A 27,509-nucleotide genomic window follows, 5' to 3' on the forward strand; every position below is an offset into this window, starting at 1 on the left:
TTTGGGCACTGGAAACTGCAAATCCCAGATTACTCCTCGGATAAACGGGTTGAGTCTTCCAGGCTTTACCGAACCTCTGGAATATCTGTTGAGTTACATGGAGATACCGAGTTTATAGGGCCGCCCAACCGGCTCGGGCGGCAGGGTGAGTGACTACGCTTCCCAGCATGCATCAGGCGGGAATGGGTCGAAACAATGGGGAGAGAAGAGAAGGGAGGTGCAGGGAGGAGGAGGAAGAGTGAGGCGGCTGGTGAAACAGGGCCGGGAGAGGGGCGCATTACCGCGAAGATAAAGCGAACAGAATTCCTCCATGAAAGAAAGGCGTCCTTGTTTCATGAAACTGAGAATTTAGAGCCTGGTACAGTGTTCGCCAAACTTTTAGAAGGTGCCGAACGTTATTCCTAAACCTTGGCCGCTTAGCCTACCCGCTCCAGAATTGTTAGCCACGTAAGATCTTGAAGTGAAAATAAGACCCGTTTTCTGAATTTAGCTTTGTCATCAGTTAGCCATGTGACTTCGCCCGTTACTTTTCCTTTGAGTCTCACTGTTTAAAATTTCTCAGCAGACTTCTCATTGCCCGCATTGTAAACCCCAAATTTGTAACCTCAAATACAAAGCAGGCCCTTTGTGATCCCTGTTACTTCTCCGGGCTCCTGACCAGCGGTGCCTCACCATTAGTGACACAGTTGGAGGGAAGCAAAGGAAGCTGCTACTCCCTCTGAGCACATTCTTCAAAAGTAACCCCCTTTTGAAAAATAAACTCACTCCTCCCACCATAGAACTAGTTTTCTTCCTCAAACTTGATGCTGCAGTAGAATCTAACTACTTGTATTTCAAGTAAGCTATGCTATTGCATACATTCATGCCTTTGAGCATAACTTTTTCTAGAATACCCTCCCACCAATGAAGTGCCCACTATATGTTAGGCTCAGAGCTAGTTGCCAGAGGTGCAAAGGTTGACAAGTTATTCTCTGACCTCAGGAAACACAGTTAAGAAGGAACGTTCAAAAAGTAAACAGCCCATGACATTCAGGTGATTAGTGCCATGAAAAAAAGTGATTTCTGTGCGCTGCTGGAGTACCTAGGTGGGGACCTCACTTGTCATGGCATAATTAAGAGCAAGAATTCTGGGGGCAGACTGCCTGCATTCAAACCCCAGCTCTACCATTTACAGTGTGTGACCTTGGGCAAAATACATACTCTCCTCCGTAAAACAAGAATAATGATAGTACTTACCTCATATGGTGGTTAGAAAGATTAGAGTTTAATTTTTGCTAATTGGCTAATTATTACTTAGCCAGAGTTCTGCTAGGCTTCCTTCTTGCCTTCTCTGCTAGTAGTGGAATCCTTGCCTAAGTATGCACTAGATATTTATTTAATTTAATACATTTAGCAAATATTAAGTACCTACTGTGGACAAAAGCATTGTTTTAGGTAAAGAGATATAGACAATAGTTAACTGACGGCAGAGCCTTTCTTTATGAAGCCAAGAAGTTATATATGGTTGTGGGTCACATAAAATCACTTCTCCAAGCGTCTGGCTTCCTGAGAGCACTGTCTGCGATACGCCTGCCTCTCCCAGCCTCATTAAAATGCATAGTTATAGGCAGGTTACAGGTTACAGAGAACTGATATTTATTATGCTCTTTCATCTATCCCATCCCATTTAATCCCCTCAACAAACTCTGAAGTGGGTATTATTATTATTTTACAGATTGAAAATGAAGGCATAGAGCTGTTAATAAAACAACACTGCTGGTAGAAGAGAGTGCCAGGATTTGAGGCTGGAATCTTCTTGTTCCAGAACTCCAACTCTGTAAAATGGCTCTGGATGGCAAAAGAAAGACTAACTAGTTACTTCTCTGAATCCACCTGCATAGCAACCAATCACATCCACGATTTCCTATGAATCGACAGTTGCTGGGCAGAATCTCCCTCAGCACAAAAGTGGCTTAGAAAACTTGTGAGTCACTAGAAGTTCTGCCATTCCCACCTAGGGTTTAGATCTCTTGCATGGAACAGACCTGGGGATGAGGGGAGAAGAAATGGGGAAATGGGAAGGAGAGAGAGAAATGTGGGTAGAAAGGAGGAGAAAATGATGGGGTAAACAGGAAAAGTCACAGGTCAGTGCTGGAAGCAAGAATATTTGGTCCAAACTCTTCATTTAAAGTATGAAGAAGCTGAGACCCAAGCAATGAAATGTCTCATCCAGAATTACCTAGAAATTTAGTGACTGAGAAGGGTCTGGAACGGTGCTATTCAATGTGATAGTCTCTAGCCACACGTGGCTATGGAGCACTTGAAATGTGGCTAGTCCAAATTGAGGTATGCTGTAAGTGTGAAATACGCATCAGATTTCAAAGATGGTGTGTGGACAAAAAATGTAAAATACCTCAAGTTTTTGTTTTGATTACATGTTGAAATGATAATATTTTGGATGTGTTTAATAATATAATAAAATATATTAACATTAATTTCACCTGTTTCTTTTTGCTTTTTAAAAAATGTGGCTACCAGAAAATTTTAAGCTACATATATGGCTCACATTTGTGGCTTGCATTATATTTCTGTTGGACAATGCTGGTCTGGACCTTATCTTCCAACCTCAACGTGAGTGTCCCTGCTCTGCTTCCCAGAGTCTCTTCTAACAAGTCACTCATTTACCACCTATTATGTGCCAGTTGCTGAGGGAATATCGAATTGCAGTCTGAGGATAAGACCAAAACACAGTGAAGGATAACAGTGCTGGTGAGTTCTATCTTATATACTTCCTAGAACCGTGGGTCTTACCTCTATCAGCCCCCGTGTTCCCTTTTAATAGCAAACATTTCTTTTTTATTACATCCCCTTTACTATTTTGAAATAAAGTTCATAGAAGATATAACCTAACTACACACATAAATTTCAAAAAATTATAGTGTCTTAATCATAACAGAGGAAAGAAAAGGAAATCCTTTTTTTTTCTTTTTGTGAGGAAGATTGGCCCCGAGCTAACATCTGTGCCAATCTTCCTCTAGTTTATGTGGGATGCTGCCACAGTGTAGCTTGATGAGCGGTGCCAGGTCTGTGCCCAGGATCCGAACCTGTGAACCCCAGGCTGCCAAAGCGGAATGTGTGAACTTAACCACTACGCCATTGGGCCAGTCCCAGGAAATCCTTTTTAATAAAATTTAATAAAATGTTATTTCAGCATGCTAGAAAACATAATTAGTCCAATGCTTGTACCTGTATGTGGGATCACCTTGAATGTGACAATACAAATGCAGACAGAATACCATGAGTGACATTGCTGTCTGTGATATAGTTCTCCAACATGGTGAGTTATTCTTAGTGAATATTTGAACAAAACAAAGTATAATCTTCCTTCCATTTACACGTTGGTTACATTCCTTGAAAATTCAGCACATATTACAACCCTGCAAGATTACTTCATTTTTATATGTAAAACACAGAGTTGGTGAGGCCGGCCTGGTGGTGTAGTGGTTAAGTTCGCACACTCCCCTTTGGCGGCCCAGGGTTCACAGGTTTGGATCCTGGGCATGGACCTACGCACCACTCATCAAGCTTGTGTTGCGGTGGTGTCCCACATACAACATGGAGGAAGATTGGCACAGATATTAGCTCAGGGCCAATTTCCTCACAAAAAAACCCAAAAAACAAAAGAACACAGAATAGGCTCAAGGATCAGATGATTATAACTACTTTTTTCACTTACATCAATGTTCAATAGGATATTTGAAAGCCATGTGGGACAGACAATTCTTTTTTCTTTCTTTTGTTTTGTAAGGAAAATTAGCCCTGAGCTAACATCTGTGCCAGTCTTTCTCCACTTTATATAGAGGTCACTGCCACAGCATGGCTAACAAGTGGTATAGGTCCATGCCCAGGATCCAAACCCATGAACCCAGGCCACTGAGGTGCTGTGTGCAGAACTTAACCACTATGCCATGGGCCCGGCCACAGACAGTTCTTTCTTGTGTGATCCTGTCTTGCAATGTGCAAGACATCTAGCATTCTTGGTTCCTCCCCTCAACCATTTGACAACGCAGTTGCCACTGTAGACTTTCAAACTGCCCCCTAGAGTAGTGCCATCCTGGTTGGAAAGCTGCTGTGGGCTGTGGTGTTGGAAGGCTCTGCCTGCCCTTGAGCCTCCCTTTGGGCTGTTCTCTCCTCTCTCACCAGGCTTAGCCGCCCCACCTTCCTAGTTCTTTAGGCCAATCTCTCCTCCTTCCAGGCCTTCTGGGCTCTGCTCTTTGTCCAGAAAACTCCTCTCCACTTTTTGTTTGGGTAACTTACTGAACCTTTGGATCTCAGCATTCCCAAATTCCTAATCTAAATTAATTCTTCCTGTCTTGTTTTTCCACTGGATCTAGTTTTCTGCAATGGTACTTATATCACCATTTGTGATTTCTACCTCAGTTTCTATTTTAGTATGTCAATGTGTTACCCAGCAGGGTTCTCTCCACCTGTGGACACAGAAGCAGATACTGTGCACACCGGTCTATGAGGGAAGCAAGTTTATTACATAGTTGATTGGCAAGGAGACGGGAGGATGGGCCCTCAAATCTGTCTCCCAGGTTCGGGGAAGACGGGAAGGTTTAAGGAATCAGGAGGGCAGGCTGGTGTGTGGAAGCGCTGGCAGGATGAGTTTCGATTGACAGATCAAAATTTTCTCTTCTGCACACACTCCTGGCTGGCTCCCCACCCCTGAAAAATGGTCTTAACATTGTTGAGATGAGGTCAGCACAGCAAACAAGGGTGAAGTTGTTACGTAGATTTAAGTCATTCCCTTCTCTGCTGCTGAGAGTTTCTAGGGATTTAGTCCTCTCCTTCCTGGCTCAGAGAGGAAGGCACACAAATGGAGATTTATAAATGTAAATTTTCCTTATAGATGGGTAACTTCTATGGGTTTTCAGAGCTTTTCCGTGTCTGCTGTTTCTTCAAAATAATCAGCCTAGAGTAATTCTTATGCCTAATCCAAAGAGGCATATTTTGGGGTGACATTCTGTTCCTGTGGTTACAAGTGTGTGTTTAATACCTGTCTCCCTCAACTCTCAGCTCCCTGAGGGCGGGGATCAGCCTCATCTGGTCTACTGCTTGTTTACTCAGTATCATTACGATGGCCTGGAACTGAGTAGGCAAACAACAAACGTTTCTGAAATAACCGAGTGGGTGAGGGGGTTTCGAGGCCCATTGGGAGAAGTCGTGTAGGAGGCAGAAGCACGCTCATTGATGGAGAGGGTATTTTTTCCAAAGCACACAGAGTTCAGGTTGAAGATCTGGGGCGCGTTCGGGTCGAGTGTGGGTCCATTCGGGTTAGCGTTTGTGGAACGCACGCGTTTCTTGTGGGGGCGGGAGACTGGCCCTGCCGACCTTGTTGCCCCACAGCCGGTATGTGATGCAAGAAGGGGCGGGGCGACCATAGAGAGGGCGGTGGCGGAGCGAGCGGCCGGATGCGGTCACCATAGAGACGGAGACTGACAGCGAGCGGAAGAGGAAGGCGCAGGCTGGGCTGTGAGGTGGCAGTGGCTGCAGCAGCGGAACCGGCTCCTCGGCCGGGCACTGGGGTCTGTTTCACCTTCCCCGCCCTTCCCCCTGCAAGGGCGACAGAGGCGCCGCTCCAGGGGACAGGAGCAGGTCCCACCCCACGCCATCGCCCCCACTCCCCGGGTCAGCGCTGGCCGCGTCTCCAGCTCCCGGGCCGTCCGTTATTCGGCCGCCGCAGCTCCTGGCCTTGCTGCTGGGCCTCCCCCGTGGGCCTCGGGTGGGCCTCGCGCAAGCGGGGCTTTTGCCCCTGCCGACAGACCGGAGAACGGGGTCTTTGCCCTCCTCTCCCAGCCGCGACCTCCATTCCCTGCGCGGAACAAACCGAGCAGAGTCCCCCTGCCCCTCCTCGACAGCTCCGTGACGCAGCCGGTTTTATTTCTGTTTTGAGACTAACGGCTAAAACTCGCTTTGGGCCTTCTTTCTAGGACCAGAATTGATCTCTGATCGCTGAGAGGTAGAGCAGGGGCTCCAGGCCTGGCAGCCGTCACGCCAGCCGAGCCTCCGTTTGCTTGCCCAGGATCCCTGCATTGTCTCTAACTGTTTCTCATCCTCTCGGTTAGGTTTGGTGTGGTTTGGTTCGGTTTGGGTACCTAGGGCCCTGGTAAAATCAGACACCGAGTCGCTCTTACACTGCTGGAGTTACTGTTATTTGCCTCCTGTCTCTTCTCAGAAGAAGGTGGGCAGCACCAACATCTCAGCAGCTGGGATTCGGAGAAAAATGCCCTGCAAAATGGTTCCATCAGCCGTTGTGCTCCCCTGAGAAGCTCTCGGTGCTGAGTCACCATATCTGTCCACCTCATTTGGGTGGGCAGACCTTCTGTGCCCACACAATGCCAGTGGCTCGTGACTGCTCTTGACTGGGAGGAGGGTTTACTCTATCTGTGTGTTTCCTCAACACTGGCGGGTAGAGTAGAAAGAGGCCCTGACGCCTTTCCTTGTGCCCACCTTCAGCAGCTGGTCAGCAGCCCCTTCAATAAATTAAAGTAGAGTGCCCAGGGCACAGAAACGTGCCCGAGCTGGGCACTCTTTGGGAAAGGCCTACTGAGGCACGCTCCTTTAGTTGGGGCTGTTGTTTTGGTGGAGCATGTGCTTTGTCCCAACCTCTTTATCCGTCCTTGCTGTCTCTTGATTTAGATCCAGTCTACATATGTGTGTAGTCCTTCATTTTTGGGTTAGGTTTGGCAGGATTGAGTTTTATTTCCTCCCTTTTCTATTGGAAGACAGACCACAATAGCAATAGTGGGTAAAATTGATTCTCATATCTGTTACCATTGGGACTGAAGGTTAGATCTGACTCCTTGGTTACTAAAGACCAGGCAGATGCTTCCTGGGGATGCTGGGCCTGGAAGCAAACACACCTTGCTCTGTTGTCGACCTCATTGACCCCAGGTTCCGTGTTAAAACTGCTGGCCTACTACTGGCCTGGTGCCCATCAACCCACTGATCGATCCTTGAGGCTGTGCCCTTTGGGGCACACACATGGCAGGGCGTACCATCATGCGACTGAGTTCCCTGTTGGCTCTGCTGCGACCAGCACTGCCCCTCATCCTAGGGCTGTCTCTGGGATGTAGCCTGAGCCTCCTGCGGGTTTCCTGGATCCAAGGTGAGGGAGAAGATCCCTGTGTAGAGGCTGTGGGGGAGCCAGGAGGGCCACAGAATCCAGACTCAAGAACTCGGCTTGACCAAAGTGATGAAGACTTCAAACCCCGGATTGTCCCCTACTACAGGGATCCAAACAAGCCCTATAAGAAGGTGCTCAGGTGAGAGCTATGTGTACGGGGCCCCCAGACCCCAGTTTAGGACTCGTCTAAGTCCTTGCCTCTGCCTTCACTGGTAAGCTGTGTTAGGCTTCTTGGAGCAATTCTTTGCTTTATTACTCATCACACTTTTTTCCTATCTTTTCCCTCCTCAGGTCTGAAAAATTTTCATCCAATGGTGTTAAATTAGTGTTGGATGTTCTTGACATCCAGGGCAGGAATTGCATCTAACCCATCTAATCTATCCTTAATAGACCCCTCCCCAAATCAATTCCAGTGTCACTTTCTCAGTGGATGCTCACTCTAGTAGCTCATTAATATTGATGAGAAGGTCTCTCCCTTCTCTTTTCTCAACCCCAGCTCACTTATTCCCAGGGCAATGTATGTGCTGGACAAGTTGGGTTCCTAAAGGTTAGGGAGTTGACCTTGGCACACTGGTCTCTCCACAGGACTCGGTACATCCAGACAGAGCTGGGCTCTCGTGAGCGGTTGCTGGTGGCTGTCCTGACTTCCCGGGCCACGCTGTCTACTCTTGCTGTGGCTGTGAACCGCACAGTGGCCCACCACTTCCCTCGGTTACTCTACTTCACTGGGCAGCGAGGGGCCCGGACTCCGGCAGGGATGCAGGTGGTATCTCATGGGGACGAGCGGCCAGCCTGGCTCATGTCAGAGACCCTGCGCTATCTTCACACACACTTTGGGGCCGACTACGACTGGTTCTTCATCATGCAGGATGACACGTATGTGCAGGCCCCCCGCCTGGCAGCCCTTGCCGGCCACCTCAGCATCAACCAAGACCTGTACTTGGGCCGGGCAGAGGAGTTCATTGGCACAGGCGAGCAGGCCCGGTACTGCCACGGGGGCTTTGGCTACCTGTTGTCACGGAGTCTCCTGCTTCGATTGCGGCCACATCTGGATGGCTGCCGAGGAGATATTCTCAGTGCTCGTCCTGACGAGTGGCTTGGCCGCTGCCTCATCGACTCTCTGGGCATTGGCTGTGTCTCACAGCACCAGGTGACAGCCCTTTCAAGTCACTCCCAGTCCCTGACAAGTTAGTCGTGAGTGGTCTCCAGGCTGGATGCTGCTGGCTCCTTCCTAGCACCACCTTGGAGCCATCGTTTTGTCCTTCCCCTGACCGCCCTGTCAGCGGCCTGCCCCAGCCACTGACCGCCCCTCTGGCTCTCCCCTGCTCACTTCTGGCAGTCTTCTGTCAGAACTGGCATCTTTTTAGGGACCCTCTGAGCAAGACAGCAAGGTGCCCCTACTCACCTTGAGTCTGCCTCCCGTCTGCGCCCTGCCCTCCCCCCCTCCCCTGACATGCACAGTCGTGAATGATCTGGGAATGTCCTAGAGATGTCCACTCTTCTGGAGGAGTAAGGTAGTTACTTTTCTAGCCCAGAGAGCTGCCCTGTTTATTGGAGAAGAGGGGACGATCCCAGAGGGGGTTCATTCTCTCAAACCAGGGTACTGGGAGTGTTTGGTGGCTCATGGCTTTCATTCTCTTGAGAGACCGTGGGGTTCTTTAGGGGAAGAGGGCATCCTTAGTTGCCTACTTAATATTCTTTTTTCCACAATCCAGTGGTGAGAGTAAGGCCAAGGTTAAGGGGACACTGCAATGAGCTCTCGTTCCCTCCTCCCTTCTGTGACAGCAGCAGTATTAGGTGTGAATGCTGAGTTTGGCTAAGAGCAGTTGGGACAGGCAGCCCTCCATGTGTGGCATTGATTGGTCTGACTGGTCTCTCTAGGGGCAGCAGTATCGCTCATTTGAACTGGCCAAAAATAGGGACCCTGAGAAGGAGGGGAGCTCGGCTTTCCTGAGTGCCTTCGCAGTACACCCTGTCTCCGAGGGAACCCTCATGTACCGGCTCCACAAACGCTTCAGTGCTCTGGAGCTGGAGAGGGCGTACAGTGAAATAGAGCAACTGCAGGTGAGCCAGGGGACCATTGCTGGAGGTAGAGGGAGTGGCAGGTGTCCAGGCTCCCAGTGAGCGGGCAGCTGAGTGAGAGGGGAAGCTGGGCGGCGTAGAAAGAGGCTGACTCTACCTAAATTTAAAACAACTCTGGGGAGAAGGGACTTTTGGGGGTCCAGGTCAATCATAACTTCCTGGCACAATTTGGATGCAATTAAAAGGGTTTGCAGGTGAACTGTGAGGATTGGGGCTCAGTACGGTGCTTAGGATAGTTTTAGCTCCTCTCCAGTAGTACCTCTCCACCAAGGGGGCGAAAACCTCAGAAGTCCCTGGACTTCTAGCACAGGCCTTCAAAACCCCAAAGGTAGAAGGTGGAATTCTCTCGAGGTGGGATACAGGTGAAAACAAAGGCCCATCACAAAGAGGGTGTGAATGCCTTGGGTCGGGAGAGCAAGGCTGCCAGCTTTGTGTTGCAGGATGCTCTCAGTGCCACAGAGGCACATTTCCCACCTCCTCCTCCTCCTCTTCCTCATGGCCACTGTGTAAGGTGGGATGATTCAGATGCCTTCTGCATTTTACAGACAAAGGAAGTAAAGTACAGGGAAGTAAACGATTAGCCGAAGGGCACCTCACTAAGTGTTGATGGAGTCAGGGTAGAGCTCAGAACCCAGGACGCTGGAGCTGGCTAGGGTCCTGACTGCCTAGATGGGCTCTAACTGTGTGTCCCTCCCACCCTAGGCGCAGATCCGGAACCTGACTGTGCTGACCCCCGAGGGGGAGGCAGGGCTGAGCTGGCCCATTGGGCTCCCGGCCCCTTTCACACCACACTCTCGTTTTGAGGTGCTGGGCTGGGACTACTTCACAGAGCAGCATACCTTCTCCTGTGCAGATGGGGCTCCCAAGTGCCCACTGCAAGGGGCTAGCAGGGCGGATGTGGGTGATGCTGTGGAGACTGCTATGGAGCAGCTGAATCGGCGCTATCAGCCCCGCCTGCGTTTCCAAAAGCAGCGGCTGCTCAATGGCTACCGGCGCTTCGATCCAGCGCGGGGCATGGAGTACACCCTGGACCTGCTGCTGGAAGCTGTGACGCAGCGTGGGCATCGGCGGGCCCTGGCCCGCAGGGTCAGCCTGCTGCGGCCACTGAGCCGGGTGGAAATTTTGCCTATGCCCTATGTCACTGAGGCCACCCGCGTGCAGCTGGTGCTGCCACTCCTGGTGGCTGAAGCTGCTGCAGCCCCTGCTTTCCTCGAGGCCTTTGCAGCCAGTGTTCTGGAACCACGAGAACATGCCTTGCTCACCCTGTTGCTGGTTTATGGGCCGCGGGAAGGTGCCCGAGGGGCCCCAGACCCATTTCTTGGGGTGAAGGCTGCAGCGGCTGAGTTAGAGCGACGATATCCTGGGACGAGGCTGGCCTGGCTCGCTGTACGAGCAGAGGCCCCTTCCCAGGTGAGGCTCATGGACGTGGTCTCTAAGAAGCATCCCGTGGACACACTCTTCTTCCTCACCACCGTGTGGACCAGGCCTGGGCCCGAAGTCCTTAACCGCTGCCGCATGAATGCCATCTCCGGCTGGCAGGCCTTCTTCCCAGTCCATTTCCAGGAGTTCAACCCTGCCCTGGCACCACAGAGATCTCCCCCGGGAGCCCCCGGGGCTGGCCCTGATCCCCCGTCCCCTCCTGGTGCTGACCCTTCCCGGGGGGCTTCTGTGGGAGGCAGGTTTGACCGACAGGCTTCTGCGGAGGGCTGCTTCTACAATGCGGACTACCTGGCAGCCCGAGCCCGGCTGGCTGGCGAACTGGCAGGCCAGGAAGAGGAGGAAGCCCTGGAGGGGCTGGAGGTGATGGATGTTTTCCTCCGGTTCTCAGGGCTCCACCTCTTCCGGGCCGTGGAGCCAGGGCTGGTGCAGAAGTTCTCCCTGCGTGACTGCAGCCCTCGGCTCAGTGAGGAACTCTACCACCGCTGCCGCCTGAGCAACCTGGAGGGGTTGGGGGGCCGTGCCCAGCTCGCCATGGCTCTGTTTGAACAGGAGCAGGCCAACAGCACCTAGCACACCCGGGGCCATGCACCTCTGCATATTTCCCTTTTCTGCCTTAGCCCTGGGAAAGGCAAGGCAAGATTGATGGACAGATGGAGAGCTTGTTGCTGTATTTTTTAAATAAGAAAATATTAAAGTGTCTTCTGCCAAACTGTTTTTAGGTCTAGGGAAAATGGAGTGAGGAGAAGAATCTGACGGAGGGGGGTGGGAGTTTTCCCAGAGGAACCCACTGCCTTCCCCTCCTCCTCCCTCCCTCCCCAGTTGCCAGTGACCACACAGCTGCTCTCAGATGAATGACCTTTAATCCAGTCCCCTGCCTCACCCAGAAGGTGTCAGAGGAGTGATGGCAGAGCCCTGGGGGACAGGGTGTGGGCCCAGAGGCCCACAGTGGTGCTCATTCTCAGGGGCTCCTAGGTGTTGCGCACAACCAGTGACTGCTCCAGCTCCTGCCTGCGCTGCTGGATCTGTAGAGAAATAAGAGCAGGAGCAGGGTTATGGTGTTGCTGGTGAGTGACAGGACAACCCCGCCACCCGGCCTGGCCTGGAAGAGCATCTGGGAACAGGGAGGGCTACATGTGGTGCGGGGGCTGGTGGAGTGGCCAGGGCCACTGGCCAGGCAGAGAAGGGAGGTTTCTCTTAGAGTGAGGGGGAGGCCTGAGGCGCACGGGCCCCTCCACACCTTGCAGTAGAAGTAGCGGCTGACAGCTTCCTGGGACCAGGGCTGGTGGTAGAACTCAGCCCGGCGCTCCTCCTCGGGGTTGCCTGCCACATCTGTCATCACCTGGGAGGGAGCAATTGGGTCAGCCCTGAGCGTGGACCCCTCCAGTCCCTGTGTACATATTTACTGTCTTCCCCATATGCTTCTCTTCCATCCAGTGCTCCCTGAGTCCCTTTCACCTTGAGGTCCCGGCTCTGGGAGCGGAGCAGGTCTTGGATGTAGCCTTTGGGGTCTCTGGAGAAGCTTAGCATGAAGTCCCTCTGGATCTTGAGCTGGTTTATGGACTCAATCGTCTCATGGATCTACAGGTAGAAAGACAGACACTTTCACCTGGCCCCGGTGATGTGGGAGAGGAGGGGAAGGAGGAGGGGTAAGTAGGGGGAGAGATTGGCTGCTGTTCTTTTCAAGGGTGATCCCTTAGGTCCCTGATGCCTCTGCAGTCCCAGGGAAGGGGGGTATGGGCGGGGCTCCAAGTAGCAAGGGAAGGGCCACCTGTCCCCTTCATCTCTCCATAGGCCCGTGCTCTTATCTGTTCTGTCTGCACTTTGTCATTTTTGGGTTAATGTCCTACTCCAGCTCTGGGCTCTGGCCCCACCTTACTGTCCAGAGCGCTGATTTCCTGCTGGTTGGCTGTGGAAAGGAGGAAGCTGCTCATCTGCCCCTTCAGTGGCTCCTCTACCTCCACATCAATGTCATAGCATGCCGTCTTCTTCTGGTCCGACGGGTCCACGCTGCCAGGGAAGTCCAGCCCTTGGTGTCCATGCTGCCCTCGCAGAGGCCAAGGGCCCCGGGGGCAGATGCACTGGGGGAGGGAGGGGTCGTGGGGGTGGAAGGAAGAGGGAGGGGCAGGGAGGGCAGGACCCCAGTGATTCCCTGGTCTGAGGAGCAAGCTGGGGCCTCACCTGATGACGTGGTTGATGACAATTGGGTCAGGGGGCAATAGCAGAGCTGTGAGGCGCTGGGGAATCTCAGAAAACTTCAGCCGAGGACAATCAAAAATCTGAAGTAGGAGAGAGACCACTCTTCTGTGCTTGAAAAGAGCATAACTACAGTTCTGGATTCTTCTATCCTGGAAAGGCTACAAGAAGCCAGGAGCAAGGCTAATTCCTCAGTGCTCACGGGGCTGCGACTGGAGAGGCTGTGGGTGGTGGAGGGCTGACAAGGAGTTGGGCAGTGCAGTGGCTGACAGCACAGCCCTGGGTCGGCTGGCCTAGGTATAAATCCTGCTTCCACCACTTCCTAGACCACTTTGAGCAAGCAGGCCTTAGTTTCTTCATCTCTAGGATGGGGAGAATAACAGTACCTATCTCACAGGGTTGTTGTGAGAATTCAGTGGATCGGTACACATAAAGTGCTTGGAACAATGCCTGGCACATGGTGAGTGCTCATTAAACATCGACTTATTTTTACTTCTCAGGTTACCTACTGTGTTTATTTAAAAATTATTAATAATCTCTACTTTGGTAGAATTTTATCAAGTTACTTTCATAGCAATGTGATTTTCCCAACTGTCCAGTGGGTTAGATGGGACAGGTATTATTACCCCATTGCAAAGAAACAAGGTACAAAAATAGCTCAGTAACTTACTCGGAGTCTGGACCCAGTACTAGAACCTGGGGCTACTGGCCTTATAGGGTTCCAGAGCTTCCTAACATGGTGTGGCTAAAATGGATGGGCTGCAGCACAGAGCTGTGCCATGGAAGGGCCTGGACTAGGACCCTGGTCTCTGGCTTCGAGACCATGACTGTGTACCATTTCTGATACCCGGGAATCTAGAAGGGAGCAGTGGTGCTACCTTAGTAGAGGTACTTTCCCTCCTAGTAATTCTGCCTGCTCCCCACGTCCCTGCATTCAGGGTGGAGGGTACCTGCTGGAAATACTTGTCCCCATTGATGTATTCCTTGTCATGCGAGTCCTGCAGCCTGTTGGTCTTCACGTACTGCCACAGAGCCTGGACGATGGCTGAGCGGCTCTGTGTGTGCAACCCCAGCAGCCGGGCCAGGCGGGGATCCAGTTTGAACTGGGGAGGCTAGGAAAAGGTGACCGTGAAAATTAGATAAAAGAGAGGGTGGAAAGAGCATAGGGCAGGCAGGCTGGGGCCAGGAAGGACTTGGTGATTGGGCTCCACAGAAACATGCATCTGGAGAAGGGAAGTAGGGAGGAGAATGGGGTCTCAGGATGTACACCTCTGAGGCCTAGGCCCACCCTAAGAGAAAGTGTTGGGGGAGTCCAGGTCCTCGTGTGGTGTCTGTAGGGTAGGGGGCTGGCACAGACCTGGTAGTCCAGCATGAGGAGCAGTGTGCAGCGCACACTCAGGTCCCCCGGCCTCTTCACCTGGAACCCATCTGTCTCCTGGGTTGTGGGCGTCCGGTGCCACTGTCCAGGGGAGAAGAGCTAGGTCACTCACAGGCCCATCTGGGTTGGTGGGGCCTGGGGCTCTAGGGTGGCCCTGATGCACATCTGTGCAGCCGACGGGACCGTGGTCTATGGCAGAGTGGCAACTCAGGGGCAGAAGGCGTCTGGGTCTTACCTCAACTAGGTGGTTGTCAGGGCCATAAAGGTCTTTGTCCAGCTCAATGACCAAACTCTTAAAGAAGGAAGAGAACTTCCGCTTCTGCTTGCTCGGCTGTGGGAGAGGAACAGGGACCGTGGGGGCAGAACAGGGACCATGGGGGCAGAATGAATTGGGAGTGGGTGGGGCTGGTTGGGTAGGACAGCACGGTTAGAAGCAGACCTCCGCACCCAAAATGTCTTTCTAGGCCACCCACCACCCCTCGCCAGGGCTGACTCCCTAACCCTTAGTGCAAACATCTAGTTCTGTCCTCAGCTCAGCCCCATACCCACCCCAGGACACTTGGAGAGACCTGGGCCAGGACGTACGTCATCCAGGAGCTTCCCCTCCACCCGCAGCTCCCAGGAGGCTATGCTGCCATCAGAATCCTCAGCATCAGGCTTCGCAGGGTTAAAAGTATTGGAGATATAAAGACGCAGCTTCCGCTTTTGCTGTAGAAATAAAGAGTGTAGTACAGAGCGAACACTGTGCTCCCACCCTGGGCAACCCCACTTCTCCATTCTGGGAACAGGACTTAGAGCCCTCTTCCTGCCCCCAAAGCACCTTCATTGGCCTCTTCAGAGCCTCCTGGATGTCCACCCGCTTCCGCATGATGGTTTGATCCAGTTTCCTCTCAAATGCTAGGAGGTCCATGTAAGCCTGGGACTCAGGGACCAGCTCCCGGATCTAGAAGAGGAGGAGCAAGGTAGGGAACCAGGGTCTTAGCCAATCTTTTTTTTTTTTTTTTTTTGAGGAAGATTAGCCCTGAGCTAACTACTGCCAAGCCTCCTCTTTTTGCTGAGGAAGACTGGCCCTGAGCTAACATCCATACCTATCCTCCTCTACTTTATACGTGGGATGCCTACCACAGCATAGCTTTTGCCAAGCAGTGCCATGTCCCCACCCAGGATCCGAACCGGCGAACCCCAGGCTGCCCAGAAGCAGAATGTGCGAACTTAACCGCTGCGCCACCGGGCCAGCCCCTTAGCCAATCTTTTAGGTGGAATGTGAGCATGTCATGAGGTCCCAGGGTACAATGAGCATGGAGATTCTGGGACTGTAAGAGTGCAAATGGGACCTCCCCCCAGGACTCTCTATCCCGCAGGAGCAGCCTCCATGCGTAGGGATAAAAACTTTCTCCCTCTAGGGGGCCCCAAGCATTTCACCACTAGGGGAGGCTGTAACAACCGTGGAGCCCAGCAAGCACTAGGACTTCACCTCTTTATCTTGTCCTTTCCCTTGTCACACGGCCTCTGGGCTTCCCTTAGATGTCTGCAAAGTGGCTAGGACCCTGGGGTCCCTGAGACAGTTCAGGGATGTCGTTGCTTGTCTCTACCCTGGCACCTCACCCAGTTGCTCCAATTCATGTCTCAATGGTGCTACCCTCGTACCCAGCTTGGCCTGGGTCCTGTTGTGATGCCCAGGCCTTCTGGCCAGCTTCTGTTCCCTTCACTCTCCTTGCCAGCCTCTGGTCCCCTAGCTCTTGTCCCCTCTTTGTCCCACACCTTTATGTCTTCAGACGGCTGGAATTCAGTCCATTGCACCCCAGGCCCAGGATCCTGCCCCTTATGACTTGACTCCTTCCCTGCGCCCCACCCCCTCCCTCTGGCCTGGGGAACCTCACTTCTTAATTAGCTTTTTAAACAAAAAGTGAAAGTGACCATGAAGCTGAAGCCCTGCTCTTGAGGGAGGAAGGGAGGGGACACCGGGTGCTGGGGTGGGGGGGAGAGGAGGGCGGAGCAGCAAAGGGTGGGGGTGGGCTGGGGCTGCTGTGAAAGGCACTCACCCTTTGAGGGAGGATTTTGTCAGCCATCTTCCTCCTCTTGGCACTGTACATTTTTTAAAGAAAAAACCAGGTTACCATGGCGACAGATCTGGGAGTAACGAGGCCACCTGCTAAATTATCCCGACATCTCCGCCCGCCTGGCTGGGGTTCCCACAGCCCGTCATCTGCCTGCCCAAGGGGCTATGTGGGGTGGTGCATGGCATTGCTCTGTCCTCTCACAGGAAGCAGAGGTGACCCCGTCCTTTCTCTAGTCTGGGAGCCCCCTTCCACCCCATCACATCCTCAGGGCCAGAGAAATTTAGACTTAGGAGGTGCTGGGGGTGGGGGAGCTGCAGAAGGCTTTGAGGAAAGCTGGGGAGAAGGGAAGACAGAGGAGACAGAGGACAGATTCTGAGGACTTTCCTTTTCTGCTAAGCAGGGATGCACAGTCCAAGGTGGCCTGAGCTCAAAGGGAGGGGAGCTGACCCCCCTCACATCCCTGGAGCAGGAGGCAATGGTGTGAAGCTGGTCAGGGTTGCACCCTGCCACCCTGGGCTTGAAGGAGATGCTGACGGGCAGGGGATGCTCATGCCCTTGGACCACCTGGCAACAGGGCCCAGGGACACACCCACAGGGATCCAGAGAAGGGGTGTGTGTGTGGATCTTCTCCTGTGGGACATGACAGCAGGCTGGACCTGGGCTAGCTGAGACTTGGACTCTTCTGGACTCACCAGCTGCTTCTTATTCCCAAAGGCACCCCAGAAAATCCTTGGCAAACTGAGATTAGAACCCAGCCTTGAGATGGCTCCATACTGCCCCCGTGTGGTGTTCTCAACCACTGCCCCATCCCTGTCCAAAAATCTATCCTAAGGCTAGGCAAGCAGCTTTCATTAAAGGTCTGATTTGTTTTGAACAAGTATCTGTAAGAAACTCTCCATTTATATAAGATAAATCAGGGACTTGTTTACTGTATAAATGGATGATTCACTTTGCAAAAGAATTTTTTGCGGGATTCCTATAAATGGTGAATTTTCCTTGATGTGTAAAAAATATTTAATAATGAGGTAAAATCCATATTACGCCTTTTATAGGACTCCATCTGGTGTGCAAAGGAAAGCATGTGTGTTTGGCTAAACACTGAAACCCAGAGGGGCATCGCTCTTGCCAGCCACCAGCCTGGGCTTTGGGGGTGCCACCAGCTGGCTCAGACAAGGAAATGGACTGGCTCCTGGTAGCTTGGGGGCAGACCTGGTCCAGAGGACATATTATGGCCGCTCTTCAACCTTTGAGGGCCTAAGAATCACCTGAGAACATGACTGGGCAGAGACCACCCACCCACAAGGGAAATTCCCAGGCTCCACCCCCCTGGACAGAGATTCGGATCTAGATCTGGAGTGGGGCTTTTAAACAGGCAAGCCAGGGGTTTCTGAGGAAGGCGCACCGGACAACCACACTTTGAGAAATACAGTCCTAAAGCTCTGCCTTCGGTCCTACTACCAGCCCCGCCCCCACCCCAAAGCCTGAAGCATCACCCAGGACCTGGGGACAAGGGGTGGGTAGACGAACGCAGCAGGTGACCAGGAGAAGGGCGCGACGGCCGCAGCTTCAGTCCCTACGGTGGGCACACAAAGGAACCAGACCAGTGCCCCCTCAGCCCACCTCCCCAGAGCCCATCCCACCCAGGACGACTCCTTCCCTGCTGATCATTCTTCCTTGCCCCTTCCAATCCCGGTCGTCGCCCACCCCGTCCCTGCGGGTCCTGCGGTCCGCCCCCTCCGCGCTGGGCCCCACTCACCTGCGGCTCCGCGCGGGGGCGGTGGGCACCGGCTGGCCCTGGCTCTGGGCCTGGCTCTGGCCGGGCGGGGGCGCTGCTCGCTTGCGGGCGGGCTCCATGCCCGCGGGGGCCAGGCCGGGTCGCACGGCGGGGCTGCCCATGTACGGGGAGCCCGGGGGGCCCATGGGCGCCCCCTGGTGGGGCATCCGGGCTCCAGACGGCATCCCGGGGCGCTGGGTGGGGGGGCGGGGGTGAAGCAGAAACAGGCGCCCGCGGGTCAGACCAGGGCCCCGGCTCCGGGCGCGGTGAGCCGCGTCTCCCCCACCCCAAGCCCCTGGCCGGTGACCCTGATGCCGCCGGCGTGAGCGAGGGGTGGGAGGGGCAGGGGCGCCGGAACCGCGCGGCTTTGGCGGAGGGGGCTTTGCGTCTCGCTGCAGGAAGCTAACTGAAGCCAGGCAACTGCACAGGGCATTGCCAGCCTCGGAGCTGCGGAAGGTACCGCGAAAATGAATATTAACGGCGCCTTTTCAACCTTTTCAAAGGATGTGCACATTAACAAGCTCCTCTGCAAGACAGACTGAATGGGTCCTTCCATCCCCACTTGACAGATGAGGCAACCGTGGCTCAAGGAGAAAAGCGACCTAGCCAAGGTCACGCGGCTCCTCCTGGCAAAGGCAGCCACTGAGCGGTCGTTTCCTGAGGGGGTCAGGGCTTTTTGCTCTCTGGGGCTTCATCTAGGTTAGGGGCTGAGGTCCTTGTTCGGACTCCTGCTGCCCCCTTCCCATCCTCTGCTTCCCCATCCACTTCCTGGACTGTCCTGCCTTGTACTCACCCCTCCCCATCTCAACTCAGTTTTCTCTCTGGGCCCCTGCTTTTGCCCCCTTAGTCCCAACTGCCACCCCCTTTGCCTAATTCCAAGTCTCCACAGCTAGGGGCTTTGCTGACTTAGTCTACCCCCATAATTTGCTCCGAAGGTGAAGGCTGGAGGCAGGGCTGGAGGTAACCTGAGGGGCCTGAGGCCAGACCCCTCCAGGATTCTCTGATTGGGAGGGCAGGGGAAAGGTGGGTCAAGGGTGGGCTGCCCAGAGGGTTTGGGTCAGTCAAAGGCAGCAGCATTTCCTCTTACATCCATCTCTCCCTTCCTGTCTGCTGGATCACCAGAGATGGTCCCATCTTACAGACCTCCTCTATTTCCCACCCCCACCCCAGTGAAGTCACAAGTCAGGGCTCAAAGGGGGCCATGGAGAGGGATATGAAGCAGGTGTACTCCCCAGCCACTGAGATGCAAACTCATGGAGTGAAGTGTTTCACAGACTTCTTAAACCCTACTTGTCCAGATTCCAGAAGAGAGATTGGGGGACCAGAGGGGCCGTAAAGTAGAAGGTGGGTGGGATGGGGACCGGGACAAGGAATGCAGGAAGATTAGGGAGTAAAGGATGCAGACCCTGTGCCCCTGTTATCGTTCAAACACTACCCACTTCACCCTCAGGAGTGCAGCTGCCCCCAGGCACAGAAGGAGCCCTGCCCCTGAGCTTGATGAAACCCTTCTAACTGCCAACTCTCCCTCCTGCCTGGCACTATGTCTAACCCTAACCACCCCCTGCCCCCCCGCCGTCCCCTCACTCAGCTGTCTCTGCCCATCTCTCCCATAGCGAAACCTGCCTCTCCATGTGTCGGCCTCCCCCACCCCACCTGACCTTGTCACTCACACCTCGAGGGTGGCAGCCCAGAATGGAGCCCAGGCCCAGCCACTCCCAACCAGCTCAGAGGGGGCACAGGGAGTAGGGCAGTGGGGCTCACAGCCACCCAAGAACTAAAGCTCTAAGTTGGCCAAATAAAAAATTCATATGTATAGCCTCTCTCCTTCCTCGATGGGCCTTTTTAAAGAGACTTCCCCAAGCAGCAAGTTGAGGACTAGAAACTTAGCTGACCGACACAGACACCCCTGGGAAGTTACCCCAGAGATCCCCAGGGCTGGTGGAGAGGCTGCCCCAGAGAAGCCCCTTTCCCCTATCAGCTGCTCTCCCACTTATCAAGGCCAGCAAGACTCACTGATCTGCAGAAGAGGCCCTGAGAGGGAGGCTTCCAGAGCCCCCAGACAGCGGTGCCAGCTACCAAGGAAGGGCCAAGATTCTAGGGACTCTGGGCTCCCTCACTGAGAACATGCTTTCCTTGGGGTCACAACCAAATTTGGCCACAGTGAACCTGACTGCTTCCTCTATACCCGCCTCCAACCCCAGCACCCATCCCACGTCCCAGAGCCCCTGCCTCTCCCATTGCACTGCCCTCCACACCCCTCCCAACCTGGCCCCTGTTGCCTCAGCCTGAGTCCCCCATCTGCTTAGGTCGCCCTGTGCTTCCTCAGCTCCCTGCGTGCCTTCCAAGTCTGCTCGTGGCAGGACGTGCTGCCCTGCCCCTTTGGTCCCTAGGCCTAACGTCCCTGACTCCAGCCCTTCCTTCACACCTTTGAGGCATTAAGGACATCAGCTTCTGGTGGCCAAGTCTGCCAAGGGGATCCTCAGACCCCTTAACTTGGGGTCTGTCCCTAGAGAGAGCCTCTCTCTGACCCTGATGGCAGAGGCCATCAGCAAAGCCCCAGAGCCCTCCTGCCAGGAGGCAGAGGTTGTTCAGACAGAGAGCTTCCCGCCCAGTGCCTCCAGGGTCACCTGCTCCTTGCTCCCGAGCCACAATCAGAGAGACACTGTCCCAATGGATGAACAGACAGCCCAGCCCATCGGATGCCATGTCCCCCACCCCCACCCCCAGGACAGGGGTAACACCTGGGCCCACAAGGAAAAGAACGGAAGACAACACGTCTGGTACAGAGGGGATGCCCCCACTTGAGGGGGACAACCCCCAAGTCCCACCCCCAGCCCCTGACAAGAACCCATGCAAACGCCTCCCTTCCCCGCCCGGACACCCATCCCCGGCCGGCCGCCTGACGACGTGTTCGGGTGCCAGGGCGCCAGCACAGTCGCGGAGCTGGGCCGCGGGCCGTGGCGCCCCCCGCTAGAGGGGTGGGAGAGCGGGAGCCCCCTCCTGGCCCCTCCCGATCATCCCTCCATTCAGCCCGAGCCAGCTCCTCACCCTCCCCCGCTAACTTTCCCCCACTCACCACCCCATGGACCAGAAACTCAAAAAGTTTGCTTTTCGTGGCTTTGCGCGCCCCTCCGGCAACTTCGTCCGCGGCCATCGGGGTGGGCTCAGCGGCTCCTCTCACTCTCTCTCTCTCTTCCTCTTTCTTTCCCTTTTCTGCCTTTTTTTTTCCTCCAACTCTCCCCTCTGAGTCCTGCTGGGCTCTCTCACACTTCTACTCGAGCGGAGTGGGGAGGGGGCCCCTTCAGGGCTGCCCTGACGGCCCACGGCCCACGCCGCCGCCGCCGCCCGCCCGCCGCCGCCGCCGCCGCCGCCGCGGCTGCCGCATTCCTGCACTGATAAGACAGAAATAGTCCGGCGGCCCGGGGTCTGCCTGTTGACTCGGCGGGGACAGAAAAGCCTGCCTTTCCAACCCTCGCTGTCCAAACAGCGCAGATAAGCAGCGAGGCACGCCGGCAAGCCCGGCTCCTGGGCGCTGGGCAGCGCCACTGCAGCCCGAGGCCGCCCGAGGGCCGCGGGGAGGCGGCGCGAGGAGGGGACGCAAGGGGAGGTGGCGGGGGGCTCGCCGGCCACCCGGGCTCTCGCCACGAATAGTTTCTCAGTTAGAGAATTCGCCAGCAGGGCCAGGCAGGGAACAGTGAGTTCCAACTTTCCCCCCAAGTGGCTCCTGCTGCATTTCTGAGGCCCTTTCCCCAGAGACCTGGCAGGCCAAGTAGGGAAACATTCGCTGGAAGGAATCCGGGGGGGAGCCTGAGCCCAGAGGAGGCCTTCCTCCTGCACCAGGCCGGCAGTGGTGGGTGTGCCCAGGGAGGCGGTGTCCCCCTGCGTCCACGGATGTGTGCGCCCTTGTCTCACCCGCCGTGTGTGTCTGCACCCTCGTGTGGGCACGGCGCGGTGGCGGTGGGTGTGGATGTTTATGTGCGTGCACAGACAAATGCCGTCTCTGTGTGCCTCCCTCCACGAGAGCCTTTAGTGCGTGTGCGCGCGTGCGGGTGCGTGTGTGGCAGGACATGGCCTGTGTCTTCCAGCGCCGTGTGAGTCTATTTCTGGGGATGTGAGTCTTTGTTTGTCTCCATGTGAGAAAGTGAGGGCAATAGGGGAAGTATTTCAGAAAGAGGGAGGTGGACTGGGCTCATGAGAACAGGAAGAGAAGTGTGGGGGAGGCAAGGAGCTGGGGTGGGTGCCTGGGTGGCTGGGTGGAGAGAGTGAGGCAAGCAGGGCCTGATGGCTTTGGAATGGAGTGTGGGTGGGGGTAGGGGACTCAGGGGAGTTGGGCCCGCTGGGTATGGTAGGGCCAGTCTCAAAACCCCCAAGAAAGGAGAGGTAGGGGTGGGGTTATGAGGGAGTCCCAGGAGGGGCCAAGCAGAGGAAGCTGGCAGTCCCTGGGGTACAGGAGGGACAGGAAGCAGGAGGAGCAAATCCTGAGATCCCCAGGCTGGGAGCTCTGGTCCCGCCCATGCCCTCAAAGGCCACGCCCCTCTCCTCCTGGAGGATGAGCCCACAGCTTTGGGACAGCAGTGGGTCAGGTTTATGGGCCTCCTGGGGCTGCACTGTCAGAATCCAGGTGAGGATGGGGCGATGCCTGGCAGAATGTGTTGGAAAACTTATTTGAAGTTAGACCCTGAAGACCCAGCATTATGTTGGGGGTTCCTGACCCTTAACCCTTCAAAATGCCTTTAGAGGTCAGGACAAAGAACCAAGGGAGTGTTTTTTGCCTGCAGCCTGATTTCCTCGGGCCCTGGTTGTGCATCTGGCTGTCACTGTCCATTTAGGTGCCCAGTGTCAATCCCCTGAAAGGTCAGAGAGGGTATGTGGTCCCGGATGCCCCTCCTCTACTGCTGGCTTAGCAGGGGACCTAGAGATCCCATTCCTACCAAATCTCTACCTAGGCTTCCCCCAGGACCCCCACATACAGACACCAGGCCCTTTTGGGGTGGGGATGGGCGAGTAGTTACCATGGGCCATGATGGCAGCTGCTGGTAACCTGGGGAGGTAATCTCTCTAGTCTGTAAGCTAACCTCCAAAACCCCTCACTTATTCCCATTTCTAAGCCTCTGCTCCCGCTACTCTTTTGCCTGGAATCCCTCTGCCTGTCCAGATCACATTCACTGTTTAAAGCCCAGCTCTGGCCCCACCTCCCCCAGGGAAGCCTTCCCTGGTCCCACTCCTATGTGTGGATCTTTCCCTTCTCCGAATGCCCTTGCCATCTGTCCTGCGCCATGGATCAGTGCTTGACTGACTCGTGTCTGAGGTGCCCTGTGGTTCGTGTGGATTAGATGTGGTTTCCCAAATAGGCTGCATCCCCCTCAAGTCAGAGACCAGTCTTTAAGTCCCACTGTCCCCTCATGCCTGGACACGGGGACGTGACCTAACCAGATGTCTGCTAACACTTGCAACCACCCAAAGCCCAGTGGGCCAGTGAACAGAGCTCATACTCTGACGCTTACCTGAAACTGTGGGTCACCATGGACACCCCCACCTGCCATGGGTGCTTCTAGCATGAACATGTGAACCCACGGGCCTTGGAGGTTCTAGGGGACTGGGCAGGGGTAGACACCTCTAGGCTTTGTGTAAAGCGCAGAGGTCTCAACCTTTGGAGAGGCCTTTTGGGGAAAGAAGACAGCAGAGGAGGTGGATGGGCATCCCAGACTGGGCAGCTGAAAAGTCTGAGGAAGGGGCATGAAGGACAGTGGGAACACCAGCATTTGTGAGGGGCTGGTCTTGGGGGTGGAGGAGACTGCAGGAGATGGTTAGACCAAGGGCTCTGGCGGTACTCGAGGAGAAGCCCCTAAGTCATTCATGTCCACCAATAACCCGCTCCCAGGCCACCCCAGGACCAGGGCCTCCCCCTGTAGCTCCCTCTCTGGGAGACATTCTTATGGTGCACAGACAACAGATACATGGCGCATACATGCCCCCGAGGCACACACCAATGCAAACACCAGATGGACAAGGAGCCACATGGATTTGCACACACAGTCACACCTTGACTACCTCCACATCCCACTTGCAAGGCACAATTCACAAGGCACCCGCCAGCAGACACGTTTGCATGCTGCTTTTACAGGGGCGACCCTAGGTGTGAGGACACCAGGGAGCCTTCAGCCTAGAAAGCAGAGGCGCCAGTGTGGGTGCCCCGGCCAGGACTCCCACCTCACAAAGGCCAGGATCCCCTAAGGCTCAGCCCCAGAAGGGCCCTCAGCAGTGCCACGCCGCCGGCTCCTGCCGGGTGGCAAGGAGGCCCAGGGAAAGCCCCGATGCCAGCGGGCAGGGGGCTTTCCTCCCGGCCGGACTGGACCCTTATGCGCGGCTGACTAGCCCAGGCCGTGCTCCGGGCAGGCCGTGTGCGTGTCCGGGCAGAGGGCGGTCGCCCGGCGGCCCGGAGCCGGAGTCCCCCCTGCCGTCCCCCCATCTCTCCTTCCCTCGCCGAAGCACCACCAGCACCAAATGGCAAAGCGCCTCTCCCCGCGCAGGGAGAGATGCGCCGCGGCCGGCGGGACGGGCTCGGCGGCGGCCCCCCCACCGCGCCCGAGCGCCAGGGACACGTCCCGGCCCGCAGCCGCCCGGCCTCGCCCTCGCCCGCCGGGGGCCGGGACAGCGGCGGGAGCCGGCCCGGAGCCGGCCTGGGCATGCGCACTGCGGCCTCCCTCCCGGTGAAGGTCAGCCCAGGGCCTAGCTGCAGGACTCAGAGGCGGCGGGGGGAGGCAGAGGAGGGAGGAGGGATGCAGCGAAGAGACTTAACTCCTTCCCTGCGGGAAGATGGCCACCGAGGCTGGGGCCAGAGCCCAGAGTCTCACCCTCCCCGCCTTCTATGGAGGTCCCATTACGGGGTCCCAGCTCAGGGGGAGGGGGGAGGAGGCGAAGAGGGAGGGAGAATGGAAGAAAGCGGCTAGAAGGAGAGGAGGGAAGCTGGAAGGGGAGCGGGAGGAAGGCAAGGGAGGAACAAAGGAAACCAGACTGAAGGGAGAGACCTCTTCCCGCTGCCCCTTTTCCCTACACCGCCAGCAATAAAGCTTTTCTTAGCGGAATGAAATTACCCTCACGGATAGAGTGTGTGTGTGTGTGTGTGTGTGTGTGTGTGTGTGAGACAGAGACAGAGAAAGAGAGACAGAGAATGGGAGAGAGAAGAAAGTGAGACCACCTGGAGCTCTCAGGCTGAGGACCCCTGATTTCTATGTTCTGGCCCATCCCTAAACCCAGCCCCCACTTTCTCCTCTGGTCACTAAACCCCAGGACATGCCAGGGGACCCAGTCTACCTGTCTTGCCTAAGTCCCAGGCCCCCAGGGAACCCTGGCTAGACCTTGGGGCCAGGCCCAGCCTCCAGAGATGGATGGAGGGGTGTCTCCACCTTAACGCCCACCTCTAGTGAGGGACTTCTTCCAGCCAGCAACAGGACATTGGCAGACCAGACCAGGGGCATCGTGGCATAGTCCTCCTCCTCCTCCTGGCTACCCCACTGCTCTCCCCAGGCCAGAGCGGCGCTGGGTACCTCCCTCTTTGTGCCAGAATGTTTCTGTGCCCAGGACACCCTCTGCTACTATCAAGGGGGCAGTCTGTCTCTCTGTGTGACTTCGCCTTTCTGTGTCAGTTTTGCAAACGCACACAAGAGAGACAAATATGATAGAAAGAAGCAAAAAAAAACAAAGAAAAAGTAGGACACCTAAACAGTTATGTGACCTTGGGCAAGTCGCTATCCCTGTCTGCCCCTCAGCTTCCTCAGGAGTAAAAGGAGGGGTGTAGTCAGAGGATTCTAGGGCCTTCCTGCCCTGAAATCCAAGGATTCCATAAGACAGAGACGGGAACCAGGGCAGACAAGGCAGGAGGGAGAGAGACAGAGACACAGAGAAGCAGGCCCACACCAAGTAAGGGGTGCTGCCAATCGGCAATGAAGCCTGGTCCCTGTCACACACACCACCATGCTGTCAGCCTCCTGCCAGCAGGGCAAGGCGTTGCCTTGGGGTCCCAGAGGCCTGCATGATAAGCAGGTGCATGATAAAGGTTAGCTGAATAAGTCCTTCCTCTCTTTGCCAGCCGTGCGTTCCCTCAGTCTCATGGGGCGCTCTGGGAGCCCCTCCCGGCCCCTCACATACACCTCACACGTTATCACTGCAAACATCAGGATGCTGAAAGTGCCGGTCGCAGGAAGAGCGAAGAGCTGGGCCTCTCAGGCTCTAAGTATCCGTAGGCCCGGAGGGAAGGCACATTTTGGATTCACAGCAAGTTTTCTCTCACTCTCCTCATGGCCGCCATTAATTAAGTCATTTCTCGTAGCAGTTCACACCTAACAACTGTGGCGCTGTGCAAAAACAAGCCACCCTGGCCTGGTCCCCATGTTGGCAAGGATGGGGTTGGTCTGTGGGGCGGTGTTTATGGGGGATCCTGAAGGGTGCTATAACTGCCCCAGCCCACCTCCTGTGGCCCAGGGGGTGGTACACGGGGCGTGGCTCTGCCTGGTGGGGTGGCAGGTAGGGGTCCCACAGGACCATCCTCACTCCTGACCCGCCCGTCTCCCTCTGGACCAACTGGCTTGTGGAGCTAGATTCAGGGCCAAAAGCAAGAGGGATCTGTGGCCTCGGGACTCACAGGCTGTCACGATTCCAAGCTACAGCGAGCCCCTCCCTCTCCTCCTCCCAGAGCATGGGCGCCTAGCTTGCTCCACTGGTTGCCTCGTGGTTGCCCGGCAGCCAGGGCTGGGAAACCCACCCATCCCCACAACACCCTCTGTCTGGCTGAAGCCATCACTCCTGCCCTGCTCACGCCCCACAGCTCCTAGGCCCCGGCCTTCCTCTCCCTTGGCAGACAGCAGCCCCATCCTAACACCTCTGATTCCTCTCCCCTCTCACAGCTCAGTGCTCCATCATGACCACGGTCAGGACAATCTCCTTGTGGCCTAATGTCCCGTCCCTCACCCCAGGAAGCTTCTGAGGCCTCAGTGACTGCTCTGACCAGGTGATCAGAGGGAATTCTGCCATACACTACATTCTGAGGTCTAGGATGTCACCTGAGTGAAGAAAATTGAATAGAAAAAAAATTCATCTGTATTTCCTTAAAGAATTTTTTTGGGAAATTAAACCAAATGGGCAGTGGCACGTATAGACAAAACATCCATGGAAGCAACATGCAGACCTGGTCTCCCAGATGCCTTCAACTCCCTTAGGAGTCAGAGGTGAGCCCTGCTCACAGGGTCTGAAAGGGCACTTTCCGTTCTGCATTGCCCGTCCCCGCTCCTAGCCCGACACTCTGCCTCTGTGCCATGGTCTGTCTTGAGTGCACCTGCCTTACTGGCATCATGCCCTTCTTCCCTGACTGGGTCAGGCGTCACAGAAAGTCCCAGACTCCCCTCAACTCCTGCACTC

The 27,509-nt window shown here is 55.2% G+C and overlaps 2 protein-coding genes and 1 non-coding gene across 23 annotated transcripts in view; 2 read left to right on the forward strand and 1 right to left on the reverse strand.

Moving 5' to 3' along the window:
- Positions 1 to 5: 5 nt before the first annotated feature.
- On the forward strand, positions 6 to 11,399 carry CHPF2 (chondroitin polymerizing factor 2). Of its 3 annotated transcripts, XM_070265229.1 has the most exons (6): positions 6 to 145; positions 1,715 to 1,963; positions 2,518 to 2,748; positions 7,754 to 8,318; positions 9,050 to 9,232; positions 9,953 to 11,399. In XM_070265229.1, exons 4-6 carry the CDS (start codon positions 7,926 to 7,928, stop codon positions 11,258 to 11,260), a joined length of 1,884 nt encoding a protein of 627 aa, XP_070121330.1. In that variant the 5' UTR covers positions 6 to 145; positions 1,715 to 1,963; positions 2,518 to 2,748; positions 7,754 to 7,925; the 3' UTR covers positions 11,261 to 11,399. The 3 variants fall into 3 exon arrangements, with proteins under 3 accessions (XP_070121330.1, XP_070121328.1, XP_070121329.1); XM_070265228.1 differs by lacking the exons at positions 6 to 145; positions 1,715 to 1,963; positions 2,518 to 2,748 and adding exons at positions 5,458 to 5,567; positions 7,100 to 7,307; XM_070265227.1 differs by lacking the exons at positions 6 to 145; positions 1,715 to 1,963; positions 2,518 to 2,748 and adding an exon at positions 5,424 to 7,307.
- MIR671 (microRNA mir-671) lies at positions 11,015 to 11,098 on the forward strand. Its single transcript, NR_032831.1, has one exon. It is a non-coding gene; the product is annotated as a microRNA mir-671 (primary transcript).
- Positions 11,400 to 11,533: 134 nt separating the features above from the next.
- Positions 11,534 to 27,509, reverse strand: part of SMARCD3 (SWI/SNF related, matrix associated, actin dependent regulator of chromatin, subfamily d, member 3) — a 33,708-nt gene continuing 17,732 nt past the window's right edge. The window contains exons 1-13 of one of the 19 annotated variants that reach the window (XM_070265236.1): positions 25,514 to 25,711; positions 18,078 to 18,289; positions 16,304 to 16,346; positions 15,082 to 15,204; positions 14,847 to 14,969; positions 14,497 to 14,592; positions 14,241 to 14,342; positions 13,834 to 13,995; positions 12,869 to 12,966; positions 12,562 to 12,697; positions 12,146 to 12,268; positions 11,928 to 12,029; positions 11,534 to 11,712 (exon numbers count right to left, since the gene is read on the reverse strand). In XM_070265236.1, coding sequence (XP_070121337.1) covers positions 11,659 to 11,712; positions 11,928 to 12,029; positions 12,146 to 12,268; positions 12,562 to 12,697; positions 12,869 to 12,966; positions 13,834 to 13,995; positions 14,241 to 14,342; positions 14,497 to 14,592; positions 14,847 to 14,969; positions 15,082 to 15,204; positions 16,304 to 16,346; positions 18,078 to 18,289; positions 25,514 to 25,573 — 1,434 coding nt within the window. In that variant the 5' untranslated portion in view covers positions 25,574 to 25,711 and the 3' untranslated portion in view covers positions 11,534 to 11,658. Of the gene's footprint in view, positions 11,713 to 11,927; positions 12,030 to 12,145; positions 12,269 to 12,561; positions 12,698 to 12,868; positions 13,045 to 13,833; positions 13,996 to 14,240; positions 14,343 to 14,496; positions 14,667 to 14,810; positions 14,970 to 15,081; positions 15,205 to 16,303; positions 16,347 to 18,077; positions 18,290 to 21,171; positions 21,667 to 25,513; positions 25,712 to 27,509 lie in introns of those variants that run through there. The other 18 variants (XM_070265231.1, XM_023640011.2, XM_023640016.2 and 15 more) reach the window with 18 other exon arrangements.

Source organism: Equus caballus, chromosome 4 (genome assembly GCF_041296265.1).
Source record: "Equus caballus isolate H_3958 breed thoroughbred chromosome 4, TB-T2T, whole genome shotgun sequence".
Taxonomy (NCBI): Eukaryota; Metazoa; Chordata; class Mammalia; order Perissodactyla; family Equidae; genus Equus; species Equus caballus.

Excerpts from the sequence above, each read along its gene's own strand:
- CHPF2 (XM_070265227.1), top strand. The coding sequence starts at position 7,027 with ATGGCAGGGCGTACCATCATGCGACTGAGTTCCCTGTTGGCTCTGCTG. Across the intron at positions 8,319-9,049 it reads GCTGTGTCTCACAGCACCAG|GGGCAGCAGTATCGCTCATT; the intron begins GTGACAGCCCTT and ends TGGTCTCTCTAG. Across the intron at positions 9,233-9,952 it reads GTGAAATAGAGCAACTGCAG|GCGCAGATCCGGAACCTGAC; the intron begins GTGAGCCAGGGG and ends CTCCCACCCTAG.